Below are 27,442 nucleotides of genomic sequence, written 5' to 3' on the forward strand. Positions count from 1 at the left end.
GCTTATGTTAAATTGGTGCGAAATATAATTTGTATTTTTTTTAGTAACAAAAACAGCCAACTTTGTTAACTGGAAAATACTTACTTGAAAGAAAAAAAATTTAAGCCACGCTTTGCTGTACTGCAACATTTTGAGAAGGCCATGGTCACACATTTGAGTTTTGTACGGTTTATAGTTTAATGTGAGACTACATCCAGCTAAAGTGTTATTTGTACATTTTGCAATTGGACATTCTGTGGACCTATAAAACACTCTTTGGCCATACTACTGGGTACTCAACTCTTGGTTGAGGTACTATGCCACCTTGCTACACTGCACTGTCACGCCATAGTGCTTGGTACGAGACCATCCCTGTTCTCCGCAAATCCTTTGGGCCACTGCATTACTCACTGGTTTCTCCACACTCTGTGTCTGCCATTCCTCTTCTATACTATCTCTCTTTTGCTATGCATAAATATTTTGAATGTGCATCTGGAACCGCTGATTCTTCTGCACCATGAAAATTTTAAATTACAGGTACGAAAAGAAATGTAATAGGTCCGTAATAGTATAGTAGTACATGTGCACTACCATTTTTTTTCATTAAGTGTGTGTGCATTTCAACCAGCAGCCAACTAGTGAAACAGCAACTTCATGGTAGTCCAAACTGCTTCGTTGCTAAATGGGATACATACCTAGCTGAGTGAAACTAATAAACACACAGTTTGGGTCTGAAAACTATTCAGAATTTGGAAGGCAGTTTAACTTCAGTATAAAAATATCAACGAAAACACTTAAAACAAGCTAGTATTTTTCTCAAGTGAAGACAATATGTCCTTTCTTTCATTTTACCTCTGTCACAAGGCTTATTTCAAATTTAAATTATTTTCTTTATGTTTACGTGAAATAGAGTAAGAGACGTAGGCATGATAGCAATATTTCTATGTTTAAATTGTCTTTAAAGTTTCACGCTGCTCGGTGAATGACAATGTTATTTAAGATACCTACCGAAAGTTGATATTGAGAAAGACTACCATAAATTTTCATTTAAATGTGAACATATTATATGATTGGTTTTAACATGCTATCCTAACTCAATTGCCTGTGTGATCTAAAAAAGTAGACTTGACATTTTTAAATGTGCTGTAAATTTAGTTTAAATGAAGAAAATGGTGAAAGAATATTTTGGCATCATGTATTCAGCTAAGAATCTATATGTTTAATAAGATGGGCATTTTAGTAGTCAGTCATTGAAATGCCATGTACGTATATAGACTGATGGAGATATTTTTGTACAGCATTAGTACTGTAATAAAGACAAATGTTGCAAGTATCAAAATGCTGTGATAATTAATTTAACACAGAGGAGAAGTTTAATTACAACTAAAGGTAGTGTTTTTCAATCTTCATGGCTTATTTTTTAAATGAGTAAAATTACTTATGCTTTGAAACACATGAAAATGCTTGCTTAGATACAGTCCTATCCATTAATTTACACTATCGGTGTGCACACAATGCTTTTGCTGTTCATAAAATATCACTAGTATAATTTTTACTGACAGGTTAATTTAGTGGCATGAAAGATGTTAAATTGTACATATTTGCACTACTTTCATGTCCGTGAAAGTGCATGGGAATAACTTGCACATTCTAATGTGAATGCTGTCATCACAACAAACTGCATGGTCACAGTAGTTTGTAGATTTCTACAAAAGAACTAAAAGTAGGTCCAGTTTTTTTCTTCTTAGGTTTTACAAGAAATCATTTGAGGTTCCGACATTTGCACCAAAGCAAACAAAAGGAAAGTAAAACAAAAGGTAACTAATTAAATTCAATTGCACCAATGTTTTCAGTGAAATCACAGTTTATCTACCATTATTAAAAAATGATAACATCTTTGAAGGTTGAAAGTTTTGCATGTACAGAAATAAATAAAATAGGGAGATTTTATGCACATAAAACACTACATCATGTATAAATTACCTAATGGTTTACAGTATCTTGTGACACATAATTGAGTAATCCTTTATACATACAGTAACTAAATGTAAATACAGTCATAAAATGTTTTGTTGGCGTATTTAAGGCCTTAATAATATCATGACTAAAGATTCTTACTCAGGACTATTATATACAAGTCTTTATTCAATGTTAGCAAGGTTGGTTATGAACACAGTCCTATTTCAAATTTTGCTCATTAACTTTTTAAAGGCTGTACTATTTACTTAACAATCTGCATTTAAGTATGTGGTGTTTATGACTAAAACATCAAGCAAGATGGTTTTCCTCCAACTGTAGGATTCAAAGTTAGAAGACATTAAAAGTGTTTATAAAAGAGGTAAAAACTAACATGACTTGTATAATAGTCAAAGGGATACCTGAAAAGGGAGAACAATTGTCATTATGCAGGTACTTTATATAAAATATAATGTGTGTGTGAGAAACAAAATTTATTTTAGCTAGAAATATCCATAGAATAAATTCCATTATTTTAACAACCATAGTTGTTTTGTTTATTAGGTACAGCAGTTTTACTATCTTTTTCATGACTAATACTAGCTGGTACTAGTAATGGATTTTTAATTAAATACATAAAAATGTTAAAATTTGTGGGTTTTGATATTTTTTACTCTATAAAGTGTTTATTTTTGGATCATTTTCAATAAAATTAGGAAATACATTAGGTTAACACACCGGCTTACATATATATTACGAAAGTCATTCCTTAAAGGGTGAAAAGTGATAAATTTATACTTTCATAAAAAAATATATCTCTAAAACAAATGAAACAAAATGTAAGACACTGGGTATAAAAATAAACATAAAAGTTACAAAATAATTTTGAAGATATTAAGCTCTCGATTAAATGAGATGGAAGGTTGTAATTTATATAGTTTTATAAAACAAAAATATCTCTGAAACTATTCAAGTTAAAGTGAAGGTAATGGGTATTACCGTATGGGTAATAAACACTTAAAAATGTCAACACAGTTTTACTATATCCTACCACTTTATGGTGGTAATTCTCTGTAATACTGATAAATGGAGAGCTGAGTGTATCGTAACGTTCTGCAATGAAACTGAGATCAAAAGCGTCAACAATGGGTACCCTACTACAGCTATTTTTTTTAAATATTTTTGTAAAGGCTATGTAATGAGTGTTATATAATATGTTCACTAAAGAAAGAGAATCATTCTTTCATCAAATAAAGAAATTTATTATAACCAATTATTTTTTAGGTTACAGGGAAAAATACATTGGTTATAATTTTTTTCTTTTCTGCAAATGTAAATTATTTTCTAAATTGTTTCTTGTGAAACATATAAATTATAAAGTTATTACAAGCATTCATGTGTTAAACTTTTATAGTGTGTCAAAAAGATCTGTATGAATGATGTTTTACAAAAAGGTTTTGTCTAGCTGCTCCAAATTATTTATAATAAATATTTCAAACTCAAATTGATATCAAGATATCTGAAATAATTTTTCTGTATCTGAAAATGTTGAAAGTAATAATTCACTTATTAATCTTGGTTAAGCTTACATTATTTAAACATAATAAGTTTTAAAATCAGGAAATGAATTGTTGACGTTTGACCTATTTTTATTATTATTTTTTATTTCAAAGGTGCATGTGATCCATATGTGAAAATTCATTTACTGCCTGAGGAAAAATTTGCTGATGTAGCAAGCCTTAGAACAAAAACTCACAAGAAGACTCTTTTTCCACTATTCGATGAAACTTTCACGATGTAAGTATGAAACTACATAGTAACTATTATGTAGAACAGTATGTTAATGTGTCATTTCAATAGTTGTAAAATATGAAAAATTTCTTGTATAATTTTTGTACTTCACAAAATATGTAAGAAGTGAAGTGAAAAAAAAGTTCCTAGATTATTTTATCTCTGGATTTGGTTCAAATGATTAAAAATTTTAAATCTGTGTGGAAGAATGCCACCGGCTTACACAGTCGTGACTTTAGGCAAAGTAAATAGGTATTTCTCAATTTGATTAACCTGCATAGTTTTTGCTTGCATATTTTTGACGTGACAACGTCTAATAAATCTATGAACGCCGGCTGCATGCACGAAAAATTGTCCTGTAACGCACATTGTTCCACTACGATGTGTCCCATTACGCTCATTGTACGCTTGCGCCGCATCTCTCTTCCACTCAATTGGAACAACCATCGATTTGACTTTTCAATCATGTTATCGTCGTTTGAATTATTAATATTATGTAATTTAACGATCGGCCACCGATTTTCAGCACAATCGGTACAGTTATTTAAAAGTAATGTTGAATTTTCAAATACGTTTTTGTACGAACAATGGTGTTTTACAGTTACACATAATAATTCAAATTACACCCGGGATCTTGTGCATAATGTAATAAAAATATTGTAACACATTACAAATAAGTTTGGTGTACTTGGGATGTGTATGCGTTATAAAATAGTATTATATAAACGAAATAATTTTATTCCCCTACGGTGCTGTCATCTACGGTGACGGACGCGAACCGAACGAATCGCGCTATCTACCCGCTTCCGCGGCACGCAGGCACTCGTTAATACATATTTTCCTTTGTTTATCGCGAGGGGCGTTATTATTAATGAATTATAAATAAAATTTCGTGCCCGGGGCCACAATTGCATATTATTTTGAGCACTGGAAGACATAAAAACATAAAATATTCTCGACGAATTTTAATCTCGGGCCCCAGCGCACAACGAGCGTCTGGGTTGGAGATTAAAGCCGAAATTCTTTCTTAAACTTACCAATACTTATTTTATTAACTGCAAGGGCATTTTAATTAAATTCTACGTTTAATTTCACGGCGAACAAACTTCGTCGTTAAATGTGTAATTGCGAAAAAGCGTAAAACATTCTGGACGATCTTCAAGTTAAATAGCAAACATGTATAAAAGTTATAGTTAAAATAATCTCTTCGTTAAAGTAATAAACATATTTGAATTAATGAGTGCAAATAAAAGTAAATTTATCAATTAAATTGTAGATTTCATTTCACTCCTCCTTTGTATCCATACTAAATATTGATAATTCAATAAAAATTATTCAATTTTATTCATAAAAGTATACAATCATTTCATCAATGTTATGTTATGACGTTGTCACGTTAAACTTACGTCCGTAATCCAACTTTACAGACAACCAATTTTTTTGTTTAATTTTTTTTTCCCCATTAGTGACGTATCCACTAGGAGGGGCATATATAGTGTTATTATGCTTAACATTGCTTATATTGCATCATATGTATGAAAATAAGATAACATGCATTCATAATTTAGTTAGTAAAATACTGATACTAATAATAAAGAGTTATTTATTGTGTGGTTTTAATTTTGGTGCTAAAATAGATTCATACAGTATTTGTACTTTACCTTTAGTCACGTTCATTATTACAATACTGTTAAAAAAAGAAGCCATGTTTAAAGCCCAATATTTGTTTTTATTTCAGTGTTGTGGCTGCTTTTATTTACTAAACTTTTAACTAAAAAATTTTTCTTGTTTTACTTTTCTGCTATACTCAGAAAGGTACAAGCTCTAAACAAAGGATTAATGAAATGAAATGAAATTTAATTTTAATAAACAAAATAAGGTCACTGAAGTTAATTTGGTTTATTTCATGTTACACTTTTGATTTCGGTGTTACGTGTATCAAATTCCAATTCGGTGTCATTTTGTTTCATCACAAAGTATTCTTCATATCATCTTTCTTCTAACTTTAAGGTATATGTGGCGTAGCCACTGGAAATACCATTCTAGTCACTCTGACAGGATGTGTGTACAGTCTACCAGATTGAGAATTTTGGCATTATACCGCCTGTACGCAGGGCCACAAGAGAGAATCCAAGGGCCCAGGCCGAACAAATGTTTCGGGCTCCCTTCCTATTATTTTATGTACAACTTTTCAAACCCCACAATAAAAATAACTAACATTTCCTTAAATTCTTTTAATAATAGAAATGAAAGTATTATCATATCAGAGAAACTCTAAATATGGGGGGAAAAAAAAAAGAGAGATAATTGGGACTCAACTTCTTTGATGCCTAATGTTGGAATGGTTTCTTGCCATAGGCTTGATTTGTGTTGACTTGTTTCCTTATAATTAAAAATATATTAGGTACTTGTAGTTCGTAGTTTTTTTAAATATTTTTAGACTAGTGTTTCTTCAATGTTTAGGTTAGGATACCTCTTGGAGCTTCTTAAGTAATCTAACGGTGGACTGTTGCAGACGCCTGTCAGAGGAGCAGCGAAACCTGGAGAACGGGCTCGTGCAGTTCATAGTGAAGGACCAGGACTTCTTGGGCATGAGCAACGAGTTCATCGGCGAGGCGTTTGTTCCGCTCAGAAGCATTCCCCACACGGACGCGACGACAGGGCTGGAGGAGCTGGAGCAGGTGCACCTCAAGCTGCACAGGCCCGCCTGTCTAGGTGAGACAGCGTGCTTCAGGCCCCCCTGTCTAGGTGGGACAACATGCTTCAGGCCCGCCTGTCTAGGTGGGACAGCGCGCTTCAGGCCCACCTGTCTAGGTGGGACAGCGCGCTTCAAGCCCGCCTGTCTAGGTGGGACAGTGCGCTAGAGGCCCGTCTGTCTAGGTGGGACAGCGTGCTTCAGGCCCCCCTGTCTAGGTGGGACAGCGCGCATCAGGCCCGCCTGTCTAGGTGGGACAACAGGCTTCAGGCCCCCCTGTCTAGGTGAGACATCGCGCTTCAGGCCCCCCTGTCTAGGTGAGACAGCGCGCTTCAGGCTCCCCTGTCTAGGTGTGACAGCGCGCTTCAAGCCCCCCTGTCTAGGTGAGACAGCACGCTTCAGGCCCGCCTGTCTAGGTGGGACAACATGCTTCAGGCCTGCCTGTCTAGGTGGGACAGCACGCTTCAGGCCCCCCTGTCTAGGTGAGACAGCACGCTTCAGGCCCGCCTGTCTAGGTGGGACAGCATGCTTCAGGCCCGCCTGTCTAGGTGGGACAGCGCGCTTCAGGCCCACCTGTCTCGGTGGGTCAGCGCGCTTCAAGCCCGCCTGTCTAGGTGGGACAACAGGCTTCAGGCCCCCCTGTTTAGGTGAGACAGCGTGCTTCAGGCCCCCCTGTCTAGGTGAGACAGCGCGCTTCAGGCCCCCCAGTCTAGGTGAAACAGCATGCTTCAGACCCCTCTGTCTAGGTGAGACAGCATGCTTCAGGCCCGCCTGTCTAGGTGGGACAGCGCGCTAGAGGCCCGCTTGTCTAGGTGGGACAGCGTGCTTCAGGCCCCCCTGTCTAGGTGGGACAGCACGCTAGAGGCCCGCCTGTCTAGGTGGGACAGCGTGCTTCAGGCCCCCCTGTCTAGGTGGGACAGCGCGCTACAGGCCCGCCTGTCTAGGTGAGACAGCAATCTTCAGGCCCCTCTGTCTAGGTGAGACAGCACGCTTCAGGCCCGCCTCTCTAGGTGGGACAGCGTGCTTCAGGCCCCCCTGTCTAGGTCAGACAGCACGCTTCAGGCCCGCCTGTCTAGGTGAGACAGCACGCTTCAAGCCCGCCTCTCTAGGTGGGACAGCGCGCTTCAGGCCCCCCTGTCTAGGTGGGACAGCGCGCTTCAGGCCCGCCTGTCTAGGTGGGACAGCGCGCTTCAGGCCCCCCTGTCTAGGTGGGACAGCGTGCTTCAGGCCCCCCTGTCTAGGTGGGACAGCGTGCTTCAGGCCCGCCTCTCTAGGTGGGACAGTGCGCTTCAGGCCCCCCTGTCTAGGTGGGACAGCACTCTTCAGGCCCGCCTGTCTAGGTGGGACAGCGCGCTTCAGGCCCCCCTGTCTAGGTGGGACAGCGCACTTCAGGCCCCCCTGTCTAGGTGGGACAGCACTCTTCAGGCCCGCCTGTCTAGGTGGGACAGCACTCTTCAGGCCCGCCTGTCTAGGTGGGACAGCGCGCTTCAGGCCCCCCTGTCTAGGTGGGACAGCGCGGTTCAGGTCCGCCTCTCTAGGTGGGACAGCGCGCTTCAGGCCCCCATGTCTAGGTGGGACAGCACGCTTCAGGCCCGCCTGTCTAGGTGGGACAGCGCGCTTCAGGCCCCCCTGTCTAGGTGGGACAGCGCGCTTCAGGCCCCCCTGTCTAGGTGGGACAGCGCGCTTCAGGCCCGCCTCTCTAGGTGGGACAGCGCTTCAGGCCCGCCTCTCTAGGTGGGACAGCGCTTCAGGCCCGCCTCTCTAGGTGGGACAGCGCGCTTCAGGCCCCCCATGTCTAGGTGGGACAGCGTGCTTCAGGCCCCCCTGTCTAGGTGGGACAGCGCGCTTCAGGCCCGCCTCTCTAGGTGGGACAGCGCTTCAGGCCCGCCTCTCTAGGTGGGACAGCGCGCTTCAGGCCCCCCTGTCTAGGTGGGACAGCGCGCTTCAGGCCCGCCTCTCTAGGTGGGACAGCGCGCTTCAGGCCCGCCTCTCTAGGTGGGACAGCGCGCTTCAGGCCCCCCTGTCTAGGTGGGACAGCGCGCTTCAGGCCCGCCTGTCTAGGTGGGACAGCACGCTTTAGGCCCCCCTGTCTAGGTGGGACAGCGCGCTTCAGGCCCCCCTCTCTAGGTGGGACAGCGCGCTTCAGGCCCCCCTGTCTAGGTGGGACAGCGCGCTACAGGCCCCCCTGTCTAGGTGGGACAGCGTGCTTCAGGCCCCCCTGTCTAGGTGGGACAGCGCGCTTCAGGCCCCCCTCTCTAGGTGGGACAGCGCGCTTCAGGCCCCCCTGTCTAGGTGGGACAGCGCGCTTCAGGCCCCCCTGTCTAGGTGGGACAGCGTGCTTCAGGCCCCCCTGTCTAGGTGGGACAGCGCGCTTCAGGCCCCCCTCTCTAGGTGGGACAGCGCGCTTCAGGCCCCCCTGTCTAGGTGGGACAGCGCGCTTCAGGCCCGCCTCTCTAGGTGGGACAGCGCGCTTCAGGCCCCCCTGTCTAGGTGGGACAGCGCGCTTCAGGCCCCCCTGTCTAGGTGGGACAGCACGCTTTAGGCCCCTCTGTCTAGGTGAGACAGTGCGCTTTAGGCTGCCTCCAGGAAGTTCCTTAGAGAGAGCAAAGAGCTGTAGTACAGAGACAGATGGAGCTACAAATATTTTCAAGTGAAACTTCTTTGCTGAGGGGGGCTACAATTTTTGAGAATCAGTAAAATTCCGATCACATGAGGGGAATAGTTAGGTTCTAGGTACATGGTGGGGGAACCGGTAGAGGAGGAAAGTGTATCAGCGACATCATTCCCAACACATGCACTAGCGGTCAAATGGGTAGATGGTAAAAGGGGGAAAGGAAGGTACGAACGTGTCATGCTGTATGCTAGTTGTAACGGCTGGAAAGTGAGACGGCAGGGGAGATGTAGAAATGACTCGGCAATGACGCTACGGAATTCTCGTATCGGCGCTACCACATTTCTGTTATTTTATTTAAAGTATCTGCTATTTATTTATTTGTAAGGAAAAGAGTTATTGATTTATGCAATTAACTTTATAAGTATCATTAATTTTTATGTGAATAGGGTGATTGAAAATTAAAAAAAAAGTAGTACAGACATAATATAGATTTATAAGTGTCATTTAATTTTGGCATGTGAACACTGATTTTAAATGTCGAAAGGACTGTTAACTTGTGAGATAGACGATATAAGTGTAATTTATGTTTAATTTTGTTTCATTTTATTAAGATGGAGATTATTATTTAACAACATGCGTAAAAATAACAAAAAGGCAGAAGCAGACAAGAGGAATCATCAAAGTGTAAATAAACTGGCAAAAGAGGTGCAAAAAAGTCAGTGAAGGGATGCGAGAGTACAGGGCACAGAAAAAGGAATTTTTTTCATTTGAGATCATACCCGCATCTTTACTATTCTCAATTATTATCTCTTGTTAAATAAAAAAAAAAATACTAATCATCTATCTCTATCTGTACCTAATAAGCAAGAAGTTTTACTTCTGTTACGTGTGGACTCCACGCAAACATTTTATTTTTAATTTTAGGTTTTCAGTCTTGTCCGGTAGTCTCTACTCCTAGCAGGTGCTGGGCATTTTAATGAACTGCTCATAGTTTGGTTTGTTTTAATTGAGTTAGTGTGTAAGGAAACGTAAGTATATACTATAATATAAAAAAAAAGGGGTTGTCTGTAAAGTCGGATTACGGATGATAATTTTACGTGATAACGTCATAAGAAAACATTGATGAAAAATTGCATACTTTTTAAGTCTCAAATATTATTTACAGTTTTTGCAAAATTAATTTAAATAATTTGTTTAAATATAATCACGAAAAGTTAGTTATAGAAATTAATCAATGTCAATAAATTGTTAATTTTAAATGACAAAATTGGACAAATAACTCAAATTTTTTAAATTGCTGCTTTTAAAGAGCCCGCCTTAACCTGTATGATATTATAGAAGATTTTCTCGCACGGTGGTTGGCCGGTTCTTGCACACTCAGCTCAGGCGGAACGTGACAATGAGTCATGCTTTTTCGTGTGTGCAGCCGGCGTTCATCGATTTATAAGATGTTGTAATTATTGCACTTGTGACAATGAAACTTTATCTTGGTACAAAGTAAGGTTGTATACATGCATGGTTAGAATCTGACTTCTCTTCCCTTTGGTTCTTTTATTAAAAGCCTTACATTATCCTGATAAAAAATCAAAACTCAAATAAAATAATTACAATATAAAATTATATATTATAAGATGTTATCACGTCAAAAATTTAATTAAATTCTGATAAGGGGGGGGGGGGGAGATATCTCCTCACTTGGAGCCATGCTTGGTGCATGCCTCACGTATTTACAGGTAACCCCCGTTGCCATTCGCCCACTAGCTGCTGCTAGGAACAGCACGTCTAATTGTAACCTACAGTCATGGCTGCCTGGTTGCACACACGCACACTTGTCATGCAGAATATTGGAAATAAAGGTCGTCCTAAAGTTTTCCCATAGTGATGCAAATCTTGCGCCATATCATTAACGTCAAACCGTTTGGCACGGATGTTACTTTCACACGACATAACATTTTATTTTTTGGAAAAATTGCACACAGCTACGCTTGGCTCAGCTTTGAGAGCTAAACCACTCTCGAAACAAATGTTTTGGCAAGTTAGTGCTTATTGATTTTAAAAAATTTTGTAAAAGGCGAGTAATTTTTTTATTTTATTTTTTTTAAATGAGATGGCTGGTTATTATTTGACTTGCTTATGTTGACATCTTTTGTAATTAGCATTCCTGTTTCAAACACATCCTTAGCATGGATTCTCAAGATTTAAAAATTAATAAAAATAACTAAATTTACGGATTTCTGGTCTACCACTGTTTAAAACTTTTTGAATAATTTATTCGGTTCATCTTACTTCACCCCTCCCCCCCCCCCTCCCCCTTCCTACCCCAGGTTGTCGAAGTAATTTTCTTAGTTCCATAATTCAGTTAGAGGAATTGAAGGGTCATTTGATTCCACTTTTTGTCAGTAACTGTGTTAATGATTTGCCACATCGTTCTGATTGCAGGATCTGAAACCTACAGGGCGTTGGATCACAGACAAGGTGACAAGCTGGCTAGAGATTTTGTCAAGAAAGAAAAATCTAAAATGATTTACAAGGACCCAATAGTGCCAGCAAAGTGAAAATTTTGTGTGTGTGTATATATACTTTTGCTAATGGATGATCAGGTGGATGTGTTTCTCCATAAAGAATGGCTGATTATTTTGTAATAATTTATGCTTGTTAGAGATGTAAAAAATATTTTGATATTTTTTATAAACTGTTTTTTGTTGAGGGAAATACATGTGTGACCTTTCGAACAAAAGACACAGACGCTATAAATTATTAACATACTGAAAAAGTTTGTTCCTATTACTGTTGTCAAGAGAGTTTTCATATTGTTTAAGGTAGGTTCAGTAGCAGACATTACTGATTTGTAGTATAGATTTAAATGAACGAGTAGAAAAAATTGCTTATGAATGAAAATATACGTGGGCATAAATTTCACAAGTCATTGAGACTGAGCAAAAATTTATTCTAATATACTTGTTGGAGTAACCCTTAAAATACTTAAGGACAAGAAAACTACAATGAACTATGTATGTTTAATGATTTTAACCATTATGCTAGGTATATAAATGTTAAATGTAGAGATGTAAATTTAGATGGCAGATATAAATTGTGAATGTTAATTTGTAATTTTGCAGACATTTTGTTTAAAGGTCAAATTTCTCTAGCCTTTTGCACTAGGTATATGATGACCCTTTGCCTGGTTTCCTTGATTTTTTATTCTGAAAAGAAGAAAAAATATACCTAATGGTAATGTTTTGTAAAGCCAGTTTTCAAACTAATAAATTTAGGCAGAAACTTTAAAGATTCAACTCTGAAACTGTTGTGAGAGCCAAATATATAAAAATATTTTTCAATTTGTGTTTTTTTGTTTCAAGTTGTCAACTCTTTATAGAAAACTGGCATTGCATTGAAATGGCAAAGAACTTATTTAGTAATTCTACACAGTGATATAAATTTTAATATTGTGCCCTTGATTGGAAAATACCTAGGGAAAAAAAATTCTCCAACGTATATTTTATAGATAAACAGATAAAGTATTTGGAGGTGCCAAAATTGTTTTTTTTTTTTTTTTTCCCCATAAAATTTATTTTAATTTTTGGTGCAAGAAAATAATTATCCTTGATATTTTCTAATGTAGTATTTGAATTTTCTAGGGGCAAGTAACTGAGGTACGTAGACATTTTTTAGCCTTATAAAAGTAATATTTTTAGAGTATTAAAGTTATTACCTCATTGGACCTTTTTGTGATCTACGGTTGAAATATTTATTACATGTGATGTATAATATATATATATGTCTGCAGTAGTTAAATCTTTATCGTAAATTTTAGGCAGCTTGATGAAAATCTCTCTCTTTATCTTAGTTACTGAAGTTTGTAGTTTGTAGGTAGTATGAAAATAATGGACATCTTACAAATAATTTTGAACTGATTTCCTGCTGTTTTTGTTTGCTCGTTTTCCAGATAATTATAAAGTATAATAATAAAAAAAATGGTTATTAACTACACAAGCAATTTTTTTGTGTTTTAATTCCAAAAGAATAATTATATTCAGAAAATTTCAATTAGAAAAAATATAGAAACTATTTTCTTAGATGTTTATATTTTTCAAGGAAAGTTTATAACAAGTGCCTCTGATGGTTCATAGTCAGTATAATTTGATGGGGTTAAAACGCCATGAAAGCTGGGTTTACAAAGATCCGCCTCATCCATCCGTCCATCATGTGACCTGCAGCCAATCCATCCTGATTCCAAATAAAATTTTTAGGTTCACCGTCCACTAATTGGGGAAGGAGCCATTCTTTCGTGCTGCAAGAGAAAACAAAGCAGTATTCGTTTATGTGCTTATCTAAAACTGTTTTCAGTTACTTTTTGTGACCTTAAACCATCACACTACAACACTTATAGTTGATAGTATGTATTAAATTTTATAAATGGGACATTCTTTTATGAAGATACTGTACAACATAAACTTCCTCCAAAATTAGTGTTCTCAAGAGGTGGTAGCATTGAAATGGGGGAAAAAAATATGCCAAACGAGGCACAGAGTGTAAATCACTCTGCAGCTGACAGGCAAACGGATGACTGACAGATGGTGATGGATGGACATGACGTGTAATTGTAATTCCGACCTTACAAATAAAACTATATTCTTTTGCTTCTGACCTATGAATTTGACCTTTAAGAAGAAATTTTATGTTAATATTATGGTGTATATTATAATTTATGTAATGTGTTCAAATACAAATTACAGCAGTGTGCCTTTGTAAGTATGTACATATATCTTTATATAAACTTGAAATTACAGTTGTAATAAAATTTATACTGGAAACAGATGTCAATATGTGTACTGCAGTAAACTTATATTTTTTAATACATTGTGTCATTTTATTTAAATTTTAATTTTTTTAGTTTTTGTAGAGCAGGAGAAACTTTGAAATAATTACAATTTTTAAGGTTTTTCCTTCAGGAACTGAGTATAAATTTTAAAATTCCTAAGGATTTCTCCTAATATCTAGAAAATTAATTAGGGCAAACAATAATAATGATGTGAACAACATAATGCACAAAAAATAAACATTGTCCTAATATTCATAAATTGGCTCAAAAACAGTCTAATGAAAAAAAAGTGTACTTAACAGTAATCTGAAACTTCATCTCTAAAAATACTGAGCGTTATAAGAAGACAATTTCCATTTGAATCTGGTCATATCAACTACCGTGACCTTGGAGAGGTGAAAGGTGGGTGGGGAAAGTGTGTGGTAGGTGTTGAGTGGCAGCTGATGCGAGAGAGAAACTGAGACTGTGCATCAGCTCACGGTGGAGCACAAAAGGAATAGGGATCGGACTGAGGCTTCCGATGTGGCAGTTGTTTTGGTATTACGGTAGTACCTACATTTGTAGCCAGACTAAAAGGCTAAATTTTTAGCCAAGCAACAAGGTTATATTTTATTATGTCTCAGGAAATCTGAGAAATACAGTGACATAAAGGATGCAAACAAAAAGTCAAGTAAATCATTGAGACCTAGCGAAGCCTCTTCCTTCTCATTCATCAGGGAGAGAGTGCATCGTGGCATCTAACATAAAAAATAAAACTAATTTAGAACAGTATTATTAATATTATTAATGGAAAATTAACTCTCGATCATGGATTATTTAAAATCCTATCTGAATATTTGTTTCAATTTAAAACTCTCGGCATGCATCCGGTATTAGTCTCGGAAGCTGATATGGATTCCAGATGTTTGCCTGCAGCTTTAAAGAAAGGTCACTGATGTAGTTACTGCAGCAATGAGTTAACCTTGAGAAAAAATACGAAGCACTAGGAGATAAGTCACTGTTTTTTTTTCGGGTCCTTACCAAAAACCTTTTAGTTGAAGCCAGTGCCAGACATAATTTAGTTGAGATATCTTGAATAAATATCGCAAGATCTGTACAACAAAGCTGCTGATAACAAGAAACACCAAGGAAGTAGAATACAATATATTACATGACTATAATTATAAAGAATGTGAAAATGTTAACACTCCCAGATTTCGGTAATGATTTTTAATTGCAAGCTAACGAAGAAAGTAACATCTTCATGGGAAGAACTCTGTAGGCTTAATGAGGTTTTCAGAGCATTGATATCACCACTGTGGAAAGAAGTTGTTGAACAATGGTAATGCCCATTGACACGAGATGGGATAATGTCTTACAAGAATTCATCTTACAAGAAATTAAGCTGTGAGAAATTTCACAAGCAGTTTTCAATAAATTATACATTGAAAAGACACTTGAAAATATGCAAGAGCCGTGCTCGGTGGCAGAAAGGAAAGATATCACCTCAACAGCGATGTATCGATGAAATTAAAAACGCATCAAGCAACATCAGTATCTGGCTAGGGCCTCAAATCTATTCAAATAGACATCCTTGCAGCTACTGTGATATGTCGTTCACATTTTCCCATGATGCACAAAGACGCAAGAAGAGTATAAACATGTGAAGAATTCTTGTATGAAGATTTGCTGTTATAAGTGCCATATGTGGTTTTCACATATTGACAGTTTGAGAAGACACGTGAAAAACTGTAAAGGTAAAGTTAGTTTGCCTACTGTGGAACTTCCTGTGATTATTTTGACTCCTCAGTTTAGTCAAGTATAAGCACAGTAACCGATTGCGATGACTCCTGGACATGATCTAAATCTAAGTCTGTGCTCTGTGTAATACAGGTAAATGATGATGAATTTGACCTCGCTGAATCTGCATTTTTTGGATACAAAGACATCTTATCATTGAACTGCATGTACGATAAAACATGAGCCACTCTAGGTCTAAGTAAAGAAGTACACTTTCAAGATGAATGTGCCATTTAAAATTCTGACAATCCAGAGAAGTCTGAGGCGTACTGCTCTTCCTCCCTCAATTTATTAATTAATAAATTTCTTTATGTTTGTAACTGCTGGGTTTGTATTTTATTCCGTACTTCATTCAGCTGAAAAGAGGTATAAAATAGGAAACAATAGGATTTTCAGAGAAACTTTTCGAATTGGAATAGCTTGACCTTATGTATCTTATTTTGTTCAATGGTCGTTAAGAGACATTTTCCAAGGAGAGATCAAGCCACATGACCTCATGATTTGAATGCTGATAGTTGTCTGGTTTCACTATTCAGCAGGCTACTGACAAAAGCTTGATTATTTATCGAAAGAAAGGAGTGTATTCTTCCTTACAGTAATCAATGTCACAAAGAATATGATGGTGATACGTCTTTACAGCTTTATGCCCGAAACCTAACATCAGGCGAGTGTCAAAGAAAATTCTTCAAGCTTGGAGGGAAGATAGCAATTAGTACATAATTGTTTTTGCTTTGTTTCTTTACAGGTAAGGTAACACCAGGTATTTAAATTAAACTAAGGTGGCTGAACACATTTCGTAGCTGAAGTAACTTCTTGAGTGAAAGTAAATAAATATCTTATCTACGTTTCCAGTTTAAGTTATGAGAAAATCAATATAACTTACATTTAGTTCAATTGACTGCAATAATGTTTCCAAATACCAGCAATACATATACCTATTTGAATTTGATATGATTATTACTTAGCCCATTTTCATATTTATTTTGTATATTTAAACTGCATCGAAATAAATATTAAAACTCAACATTTCCAGAGATCTGAAATGCCTAGGTTGCTTGCAACGTTTGCACGAATCCAAAAACTGTTTGGTGGCATTATTGTAGTGATGGAATGAACAAACTCTGTTGTGTATACCATACATTGTTAGCATGATTAAAAATTGGACTAAAATGAAGTTATTTATATTACCTCTGAGTTATTAAAACTAAAATTTTTGAGGTAATGTTATATTATTTTTTATTTTGTAAGAAGGCCTACATATGCAATTAAAATCTTGTCTTTGATTTAATCATCAGTTGATCTTAATTTTACATAACTTGGAAATAAAATTAAACTAAAAACAACTATACGCATATACATTTTGATTATGTTTAGTTAATATTTTTGTTATAATCTTTATATATAGTGTTGGTATTTTTTTTTTGCAAGATTACTACATAAATGTGTGAAATTTCAATTTATCACTGCGTAAATTGCTACGGAGATTTTAGCATAAACTTATATAGTTTGAAATATACATACTGTTTTATAGACAAAAATAATTCTCAAAATATATTATTTAAACTACCTACTTGTGATGTTCACCAACTGGTGTAGGGTGTCAACAGATCAGATTCAATGTTAACTGGATCTACGTATCAACAAGCATAATATTTCTCTACACTTAACATTATAATTACTTCGAACACAGAGCATTACTTAGGATGGAGCTGTTACGACATGAATTTCCGACAGGAATATGAATGTCTTTAATCTCGGGTTGGGTGTCACTTCAGCTGAGGATTCGACACCGCTTAACACTCGTAAACTATGAAAGCTACAGAGTTGAAGTAAATATACCTATCTTAGAATAGTAGACTTTGCTCGTGGTCGTTACGTATGACTCACAATTTTAACATTGACAGTGATGACGTAACAAGAGTTGGTGGGTAGTGTTGAATGGAAGTCAGTGAGAGCTGTAACTGCAAAAGTAATTGACCGATTTGCGTGATTTAAACTTTAGTTGGCTCATGAGTGAGCACTGAGTGGTGGTAGAAAGTACTCTTAAATTAAAACAATTTCAAAAATTAAATCTCCAGAGTCAGCTAAAGATTTTCGCTCTATAAGCATCCTGCCTGCTGTTTCCAAAGCCTATTGAAAGGAAATTTTTTAGATACTTTCAAATCAGACTTCAGGTGTGGTCACAGTACTACTACTGCCCTAATAAATATTATGGATAGCATCCGCCATGCTATAGATAGGCAGGAACTAAAACATTTAACGCTGCTTGACCTTAATAAAGCTTTTGATTCGGTAGACCACGCCCTTTTACTGAGAATAATTTCAATTCTCTACAACTTCCCTCATAGTGTTTGTGTTCCTAACTGATCGGTCGTTATCAACGTGTCGTTCTTGATAACAAAGTGTTAACGTATCTCCCAATAATAGCGGGTGTCCCTCAGGGTTCGATACTTGGTCCACTTTTATTTCCTATATTTATTAATGACTTAACTAAATGCCTTAAAAATAGCCAATATCACATGTATGCTAACTATGTACAGCTATACCTTCATACCAAAGCAACTGATATTAATCATCCAATTGATTATATTAATTATGATCTCGCTTCCATTTTGACATGTTGAATATTGATAAAAAAACAGGGCATACTAATTGGTTCTGCTCTTATAATATCTTAAGCAATTTATTATAAACGTAATAACTGATCGCTTGGAGATGTTGATATTCAGTTCTCAAACGTTGTAAGAAACCTGGGAGTTCTGATAAACTCAACCTTAACTTGGAAGGAGCAGGTATTGCAAAGTAGCAGTTCTCCACGCAAAGCTTACGACAATTAAAAATTATGCTTCACTTTAATTACTACGATGTTTTATTTCCTGCAGTGGCAACAGGAAACATTTTAAAAAACTGGTTGTCTGTAAAGTCGGTTTACGGACGATAGTTTAACATGATAACGTCATAACAAAACATTGATGAAATGACTGCATACTTTTATTAATACAATTGAATCATTTTTATTGAATTATCACTATTTTGTATGGATACAAAGAAGGAGTGAAATGAAATCTACAATTTCATTGATAAATTTACTTTTATTTGCACTCATTAATTCAAATATGTTTATTACTTTAACGGAGAGATTATTTTAACTATAACTTTTATACATGTTTGCTATTTAACTTCTTCCAATCTGTGTTATTCTGTTAAGGATAGGACGATGATAGGAAAAGTAGGAAACGAATGGGGAATGTTTCAAGTTTAATGTGCCTCGGAAAAGTCAAATCGATGGTTGTTACAATCGAGTGGAAGAGAGATAGATGTGGCGCAAGCATACAATGAGCGTAACGGGACACCTGGAATACTTGCTAGCAAGGTTTCCATAAGCCGCTGAAAGATAGCCGGGCACCCGCTTGCCCCGAAAGGTAGGCGCCTGACTTGAAACAATCCTTTCATTGTATTTACAGTTAACATTGCTACTGTCGTGTGATCCACCGCTACCTGCAGGCAGGCATCTGCTAAATCCAGCTACGTAAAAACTGCCCCTCCAGCTAAGCTAGCGAAAACTTCATTAGTTGTAGGTAATGGATAGATGTTGGCTTTGCATACTTTGTTCACTGTAATTTTATAGTCCCCACAGAGCCTGACATTTCCATTTAACTTACGAATGGGCAAAATAGGTGTCGTCCAAATTGAGAATTCCACTGACTCATAGACTCCTTGATCGACCAGTCTGTCAATCTATGCACTCACTGAGTCCCGCAATGCGAATGGTTGGTACTCCCCGAATCTTCCGGAAAAATTGACGTGGCTCCAGGTTCCAGCTCCATAGTCACTGGGGGCCCCACGTATTTTCCCAACTCCACAGTGTTGAACACCCGTGGATGGTGCTGCATTGCATGCGGTATTTATATGTGTATTAGTTGGAAAATGCCCTCCACTTTGATTCCAAGTGGTTCTAACCAATTCCTGCCCACAAGACTTGGTCCCTTGCCTTCAGCCACTAAAACTGGTAGTCTACATTTCCTAGCCTTTGTCTTTACCAATACTTCTCGGGTCCCCCCGATTCCCAATCTTTCCTGTGACCAAGTATGCAGGACTAAGTTTGCATCTGCTAGTGCTGGTAGGTCCAGCCACAATCTCTTATAAGTTTTGAAACTGATGATTGAGAAACTCACTCCTGTGTCAATCTCTAAGGGAAGTCTCTGACCATCTAGCCACACATTTAGGATAGTCGGTGGTTCACTTGTACACCTACTAGCCGTTGTCTGAAACACACTGTAAAGTGCTGATTCATCTTCTCCAGAGTCGGGTTGGTTTTTCAAATTGGGTCCCAGCCGTGTCCGCGGCATGCTTCCCAGACTTGCCCATCTCCTTCCGGTCTCGCGCTCCGGTGTTCACTCCTGCATTCCCCTTCCTCTTCTTTGTAAAACACGCTCGTTCTAGGTGCTCTGTTCGAGCAAAAAAATTGTACACTGTCTAAGTGTGTTGGCAGTGGTTTGGGCTGTGGTCCCCGTTGCACCTCCAGCAATCGCGCCTGTCAGCTGCAGGTTGTTGGTTCACCTGAACTGGGCTTTGCTTCTGGTCGTCCCTAACCTCTTTTTTGTCATACATGATGCGCCCTACCTTTAGCACTGCCCTCGCAGTTGAGCTCGGCTGTGCTCGGAGATCATGGACATTGCAGCCTGTGGTTTCCGCAGCTGTTGTCAACTCAACCAGTGGCGTAGCGTGGGTGTGGCGGAAGGGGCGGGTCACCGGTTAAGCGGGTTGAGATCTGATCTATGATTCATTCATTACATGTGTCAGACACACTATAATGTTCCATTTTTATCTAAAATTTTGCGCACCAACTATTTTTTAATATTTATTTAAAAGAAAAACTGCGAAATCACTGACAGAGCTCTTTATAACGTTTGTTTGTTTACATACGAACGGCAACATCGCATCACGCCGCGCCGCCCGGCGCGCGCAAGCCGAGTTGAGCGGCACTCCTTATTATGTTAATTACTCATACAAAATCTTTTGTTTCACACGTCGACCCGTGTCGATTCCACTCTTTCGCACTCATTGAATTTAGTACTACGCATTGTACTGTAAAGTTTGACCTTAACCCAGGGCAAACCAAACAACTTCCGCAAACCGGGACACAGTAAAACTCCTATATTGCCCCGTACCGCGAGTGCAGGTAAACCCAAAAAAATATTAAAACCCAAACTAATAGCAGGCTTAAAAAATACTAATAAGGTTGCGAACAGTGAGAGGAGGCAGCAAGTTAAAAAGACGCAAAATTTATATCACAACATTTAATATATATATATATATATATATATATATATATATATATATATATATATATATATATCATAAAATCGTTTCATCACAAATCGGCGCATCGATCATAAAATAAATACCCTATTACTACTTATAAAAAATAGCTATGTTATAATACTAAAAAAATACTTTAACAATGCCCCCAAAAAATTATAATTTGATCATATACTTCGGAGCTCCGAAAATTAAATATAATTACCAAAAAGGCATTAAAAATATATAAGAACGTATTAATACAAATACAAATATAGATACGCACCGGGCGTATCACCGCTGTAAATACCAATTAACATAGGCGAAATCTAGCAAAAAATTGACACACCTTAACATGCAAATAAATATACCAAAAATTTAGCAAATTACAAATTATGGGTTTACAAGCCCTTCTCAGTTAAGTCATTTTCTAACGGTCGACGCCTTTTTTCTTCTAGGTCTGGCAGGGATTGGGTGAAACACGCTGAACGTAAAATTCCAGTTTCAGTTTTATTAGTCCGTTAATTTAAATCCCAAAAATCCACAAATTATAGTTTCACACCAGGGGTCAAAGGGGTCAACGGGGCAGTGGCACGGCTGACACTTACTTGCTTTTTGAGGTCATGATGTCTGGTCACCAAATACACTTGTTTGCTCACGAGTGTTTTTAATGGCAAACCCTTGCCATTATACGTTACCGTAGCTGCAGGTAATTGTACGGATATGACGAATCCTTCGCCATACCGTCTTGGAGTTCATTTCGGTGCACATAATTCATCCTTGGAAAATCCTAGCGATATTCACACACGCCTCACCAACCACTCGCGTTCATCGTACCAAAGCGTTCTAAATTATATAAATGAACCCCGTTCATATTAAAAAAGGAACACTCGTATACAGTTACTTCGATGTGGAACCATCACCATGGCCAACCCGCGTTTTACTTCACGTGCGCGCCCGCCTGGGCCTACCAGGCGACTCCGCTCGCCCATCTCACCTGACGTCACACAATCAGTTGTTCTGCTCGCGCGCTGTCAAGCGCAGCGATTACCAACATATTCGGTAGTGTCCTCGAACTTTCCAGACCAATTTAATAACTTAAAATCTTAAACTTAAAAATAATAAGACTAAACAAGAATTACAAATTTCTTTTTTAAAACAACATATAACAAACTTAAATCCAATTTCGTATTACCAGGGCATCCGAAAGATTAATAAAATACGTTAACCATTTCTGCCAACATAAACATTATCAAAGGTAGCAGCTGTAGGTAGCACACTGACGCCGACCGCCAATGCTCCTCTGTCGCATAGACCGCTATGCCTCATCAACGTCTCGCAAAAGCGTGTGCACCGAACGCGCCCGTGCGCGCAGCAAAGTGCAGTTCGTGCAACGAGGCGAACGCCATACAACGAGTGCTACACCGGCGCAAGGATCCGGCCGGGTGTGGCATATCCTTCCGCCGCACTACAACAAATTGTTATAATTATGTTTTTCCACAGGATTTTATTAAACATTATTTTTTATTAATTAATAATTAAGTCTTTGCAAAATCATGTTTCAATGTGCGATTTGTCCCGAACCTGGCCGGTTCAGTTTCCCGCGAAATTCACACGTTTCCGCGGGAGGGCTGCCGGGGGAGGGGGGTCGCGCGCGGCGACACCGCTAGTGGCCTTCGAGAGCTCAACCAGGCCGGCAGCCTGCGCGCAACGCGGAACCTTCAACCTTTGCATTCACCGACATGTAGTTTTCCATAGTGTAATTTCTTTTCAACCTTTTGTATAGTTCCGCGGTCGGCCTAAATTTACCATGAGGTACTTGACTTAATTCAATCAGTGCTCCGAGATGAGTGTTTTACGTCATACGTAAGTACTGTGGGGAGAGTATGTGTTTGTACGTCGGCGCTTCACGCCCAACCTAGCCTACAGGCTACTTAGTTTTGGCCCGCACGGGGCAGCCAGCAGGCAACACGTGCCATCCAACTTAATAACGATTCAGTCCCTGGGACACACCTAGTCACCACGTAGAGTCGCCGGAGACACGGGCCTACGTGTTGCTAGCCCAGTTTATCAAGTGTAATGTGTTAGTGGAATAGTTGTTCGCCTAAGTGTAATTCGTCATGTCAGGGCTTATGTATCACCGTCGTACGGCAGTGCGCCACCAAACTTAATAACGATTCAGTCCCTGGGACACACCTAGTCACCACGTAGAGTCGCCGGAGACACGGGCCTACGTGTTGCTAGCCCAGTTTATCCAGAGCTAGGTATTAGTGTAGTGTATTGTGCTTCAAAATATCGTGTGCCATGTCAGTGTCTTTTGTAACTTTCGCGTCACGTATACGAGTCTGCCCCTCACGCGCATAATAATCGTGAGCCGCCACTGAGGAAGTGAGCTGCGCGTGTGACTAGTCGCGTCGGGCAAACCGTTACGGCCAGAACGGGCAGCACCATGTATTGGGCTGTGCTGTATTAAATTCACCAACTATCTGAAGAGGTTTTGTGTTATTATTCAGGCGTCCCGAGTGGCCTCAACAGCTCGGGGGGCCCTACTGCGTTGACCCCTACCTCTAGCCACAAGGCCGAACCTTCCCTGAGAACACGAACCTAACAAAATCACGTCTATATAATCGGAGGTAGCGGGGACGGCGTCAACACATGCTACAGTACTGATCTTTGTTTGTTTTAGTGCATCGTGAAGTACCGTTACGCAATCACGCTTTACTCGTATGTTTGTTTCGCGAGAGTTTCGGATACGGAACGAAAGTCATTTTGATTGTGTTTCGATCTTTTAAATACTGTTGAATCTTCTAAAACTAAACATTTAGAACTTTACCCAATCTTTGAACTAGTTTTTGAAAATGAAAAGAGTCAAAGAAAGCGGTGCGGAATTCCGCAAAAACAAAGGCTAAGAAAGAAGCAGATGCGAAGAAGTCTCAAGGTGCATTACTGAAATATTTTAGTTCCAGTTCTGGTTCGAAAGCCACGTTAACGTCTTCGGTGGCATCCTGCAGCAGCGGAAGTGATTCCAGTGTAAGTAGGTATATGATTCCTCCATCTAGAATCATACATGGCCTAGAATTACTCCAGTTATTTATTATTATTATTATTATTATTATTATTTATTTATTTATTTATTTATTTATTTATTGTTTACAAAAGTTACAATATTTCTTACATTAGTCTCGCAAAACCTATTCACCTAAGTTTGTCTACGAGTACGGAGTCAAACTCGTTCATTAAATCTTATTTTATAATACACTTAAAATTGCTCTAATAGCTGTTTGAACATTAATTATTGTTTAAAAAGTATGGAGTATATTAAAATAAATTACATTGAGTTAAGGTACATATTTTTAAGTTTACGACTGAATTTTGTCCTGCTACTTGAATTTAAAACTTCAATAGGGGATGTTTTGTAAATCTAGTAGTAGTCTAGGAATATATTTTTTTTTTTGTTTTTGGATAACTTGATTATTTATGGTACTTGTCATACAAAGAAAACATAATTTTTCATTTAGCTCAAAAATGGCGCCAACGATTTTTCTCAAATTTCTCGTCATTTTATCTTTTAATAACATCTATAACATGGCTTACTCAGTCAGTTTTTACCGGGAAACTCTAAAAAAGGTAGCTGCCATACAAAATCAATTTTGTTTGTAAATTTTCCTATAAGCCCGGCAAACCGCGCCGTCACCAAAACCACTTTTGTTTTGTGATAGATAAAATACTTATTTGTAATTCGAACGTGTCCTCCGGCCAATATTCGTGGGAATACATAACTTATTTTACAGGTACAAGAAGAAGATGTACCTGCCGTCGCAGTTGGAAGTAGTTCTGGTCCCACCACAGAGCAGGGTCAAGACGAAGTCGACTCATCAAAAGTACCTCAAGCATCTAGTCATAAGCCTGCAGAAAAAGTGAATGTTGCCAAAGAAGACATAATTGAAATCGTGCCTTCTGCTCCTGCCGAAATCAAAGATGTGAATCTCGACGATGTAGTTTGCTGGCCTTCTCCTATGACCGACGTAGTAAGAACGCTTCTAGTACGTCGCGGATCTGACTCAGTACAGCTCATCGATTCCAAATTTTCCGATGTTGTTCGCTCAGGGACTTCAACGAAAGGCGGTACCCGAAAACTAACCAAAGAGTGGTTCTACAAACCATTATCTAACGGCGAAAAGGTTCTCCGAACATGGATGGTGTACTCGCCTTTGAAGTAATCCTTGTATTGTTTTTCTTGCAAGCTGTTTGGCAATTCCGGCTCTAACTTCGCATCTGAAGAAGGATTCAACAAATAGTGGAAGCTAAATCCAAGAATAGGAGACCATGAAAATAGCCTGGGCCATGAACAGAGCTTCTTGAAATGGAAGGAGTTGGAAGTTCGCCTGAACTGTAAAGCAACCATCGATCAGAAACAACAAGAAGTTTTCGAAAGTGAGGAGAAGTGGAGGGATGTACTGTACAGGTTTCTGAATATTATCCAGTTCTTAGCCAAAAAGAATCTGGCCTTCAGAGGACATCGCGGGAACTTTCTGGAGTTAGTGCACCTTCTAGCTACCCTCTTCTAATGGAACACCTGACAAAGATAAAGCTGGGAGCAAGAGTCTCAGTTTCGTATCTATCTCCAGAAACCCAGAATGAATTTATAAACTTACTGGGACAGCAAGTTCGATCCACCATCATCCGTCGTATTCAAGAAGCTACATATTATTGCGTAATCTTCGACAGTACACCAGACATCTCCCACAATGACCAAATGAGCCAAGTTCTGCGATACGTACATATCGAAGGAGAAAAAGTCGCCGTGGTAAAATCTTTCATTGACTTCTTCGAACCAAAAGGAAAAAATGCAGAAGATCTCAGCAACGATATAATCGCGAAGATAACATCAGACGGACTGGACATACAGAATCTGAGAGGACAGGCTTATGACAATGCTGCCACAATGTCATGGATCCACAATGGAGTTCAAGCCTGGATTAAAGCACTGAATCCGAAAGCTATATTCGTTGCATGCACAAATCACTCACTAAACTTGGCTGGGGTACACGCTGCTTCTGAATCAGTGGATTCCGTGACGTTTTTTGGAACTCTGGAGAAGCTGTTTGCCTTCTTTTCCGCATCAACTGTTCGATGGAACGCTTTGGTTGCCGTCACAGGTCAAGCAGTAAAAAGAGTCACTGAAACGTGCTGGAGCGCTAGACATGTAGCTGTCAAGATGCTTAAAAATAAGTTTGAGGTAGTTCTTGAGGTACTGGAACAATTAACAGATTCATCTCAAACTTCCGAAACAAGATCGGGAGCCAGTCTTCTCCTGACAGCCATGCAGTCATTTAACTTCCTAACTTTTCTTGGCTTTTGGGCTGCAGTGCTACCTGAAGTAGATGACGCACAGATTTACCTGCAGCAACGAGGACTAAGTGTGGATAAGTGTGCTCAGAACCTCTGCGCTTTGAAAACCCTCTTAGTGGAAAGTAGAGACCGTTTCGTGCAAGAAGCAATTGACTTTGCTAAGACTCTCTGCGAAAAACTCGGAATCGAACTCAAAACGAGAATAATTCGCAGGAAAAAACGCATGCATGGCGATGAATCTTCTGAAGATGCAGCTTTGTCTCACGAACAGGAAATCCGTCGAGAGATTATCGCATCATTCGACAAGATCATTCAAGAAATGACGACTCGATTCTGCAAATTCAAGAAATATCGGACAAGTTCGGATTTTTGATGCCAGCGAAACTTTTGGACAGCAAGTTCGAGTGTGATCTTTCCCATGTATTAGAAGACATCGACAAGGACGAGTTTCAGATGGAGCGGAAGCGTCTTCAGCAGTTTGTTGTTGTTGCCTGTTCTCAATCAGAGGAAGATATAAGTGGTAAAGGACCACTGGAGCTCCTCCAGTTCATTCAAAAACTGAATCTCGGAATTTCGGTTCCAAATATAGTCATCTTGATTCGTATATATTTGACTTTGGCGATTAGTGTTGCAAGTTGTGAGAGAAGTTTTTCAAAGTTGAAGCTAATAAAAAATTACCTCAGATCTACTATGAGCTCCGCTAGACTATCAAACTTGGCTATATTGTCTATTGAACAAGAATTGGCTGCTAATATTGATTTTGACAAAGTTATTTCTGACTTCGCTGCTCATAAGGCCCGTAGAATCCGCTTGTAAAACCGCTCATCCTATTTTAACTTCAATAAAAGGTACCTCATTGCATGTGAAATTTAATTTTAATTAAGCACCTATAGAATGGGGGCGGCAAAATGGGTCTCCCGCCCCAGGCGCCGAGATGGCACGCTACGCCACTGAACTCAACCACCTCCTTAAACGTTAAGTTGTCTTTTGTCAGGAGTGTGTGTTACATCTTTGTATCATGAGCACCAAACACCACATGGTGACGCCGTCCCCGCTACCTCTGATTATTTAGACGCGATTTTGTTAGGTTCGTGTTCTCAGGGAAGGTTCGGCCTTGTGGCTAGAGGTAGGGGTCAACGCAGTAGGGCCCCCC

At 38.9% G+C, this 27,442-nt stretch overlaps 1 protein-coding gene across 9 annotated transcripts in view; it reads left to right on the forward strand.

Annotated features, from left to right (window-relative positions):
* The window catches only part of LOC134530180 (protein unc-13 homolog 4B), a 150,972-nt gene extending 139,200 nt beyond the window's left edge, over nt 1-11,772 (forward strand). For 5 of the 9 annotated variants that reach the window (XM_063364822.1, XM_063364825.1, XM_063364823.1 and 2 more), the window contains 3 exons: nt 3,609-3,732; nt 6,242-6,441; nt 11,475-11,772. In XM_063364822.1, the coding sequence (XP_063220892.1) occupies nt 3,609-3,732; nt 6,242-6,441; nt 11,475-11,590 (440 nt within the window). In that variant the 3' untranslated portion in view covers nt 11,591-11,772. Of the gene's footprint in view, nt 1-1,727; nt 1,797-3,608; nt 3,733-6,241; nt 6,442-11,474 lie in introns of all 9 variants that reach the window. The other 4 variants (XM_063364820.1, XM_063364824.1, XM_063364821.1 and 1 more) reach the window with 1 other exon arrangement.
* The last annotated feature ends 15,670 nt before the right edge of the window (nt 11,773-27,442 follow it).

The sequence above is a fragment of the Bacillus rossius genome, chromosome 3 (genome assembly GCF_032445375.1).
Source record: "Bacillus rossius redtenbacheri isolate Brsri chromosome 3, Brsri_v3, whole genome shotgun sequence".
NCBI classification, from domain to species: domain Eukaryota; kingdom Metazoa; phylum Arthropoda; class Insecta; order Phasmatodea; family Bacillidae; genus Bacillus; species Bacillus rossius.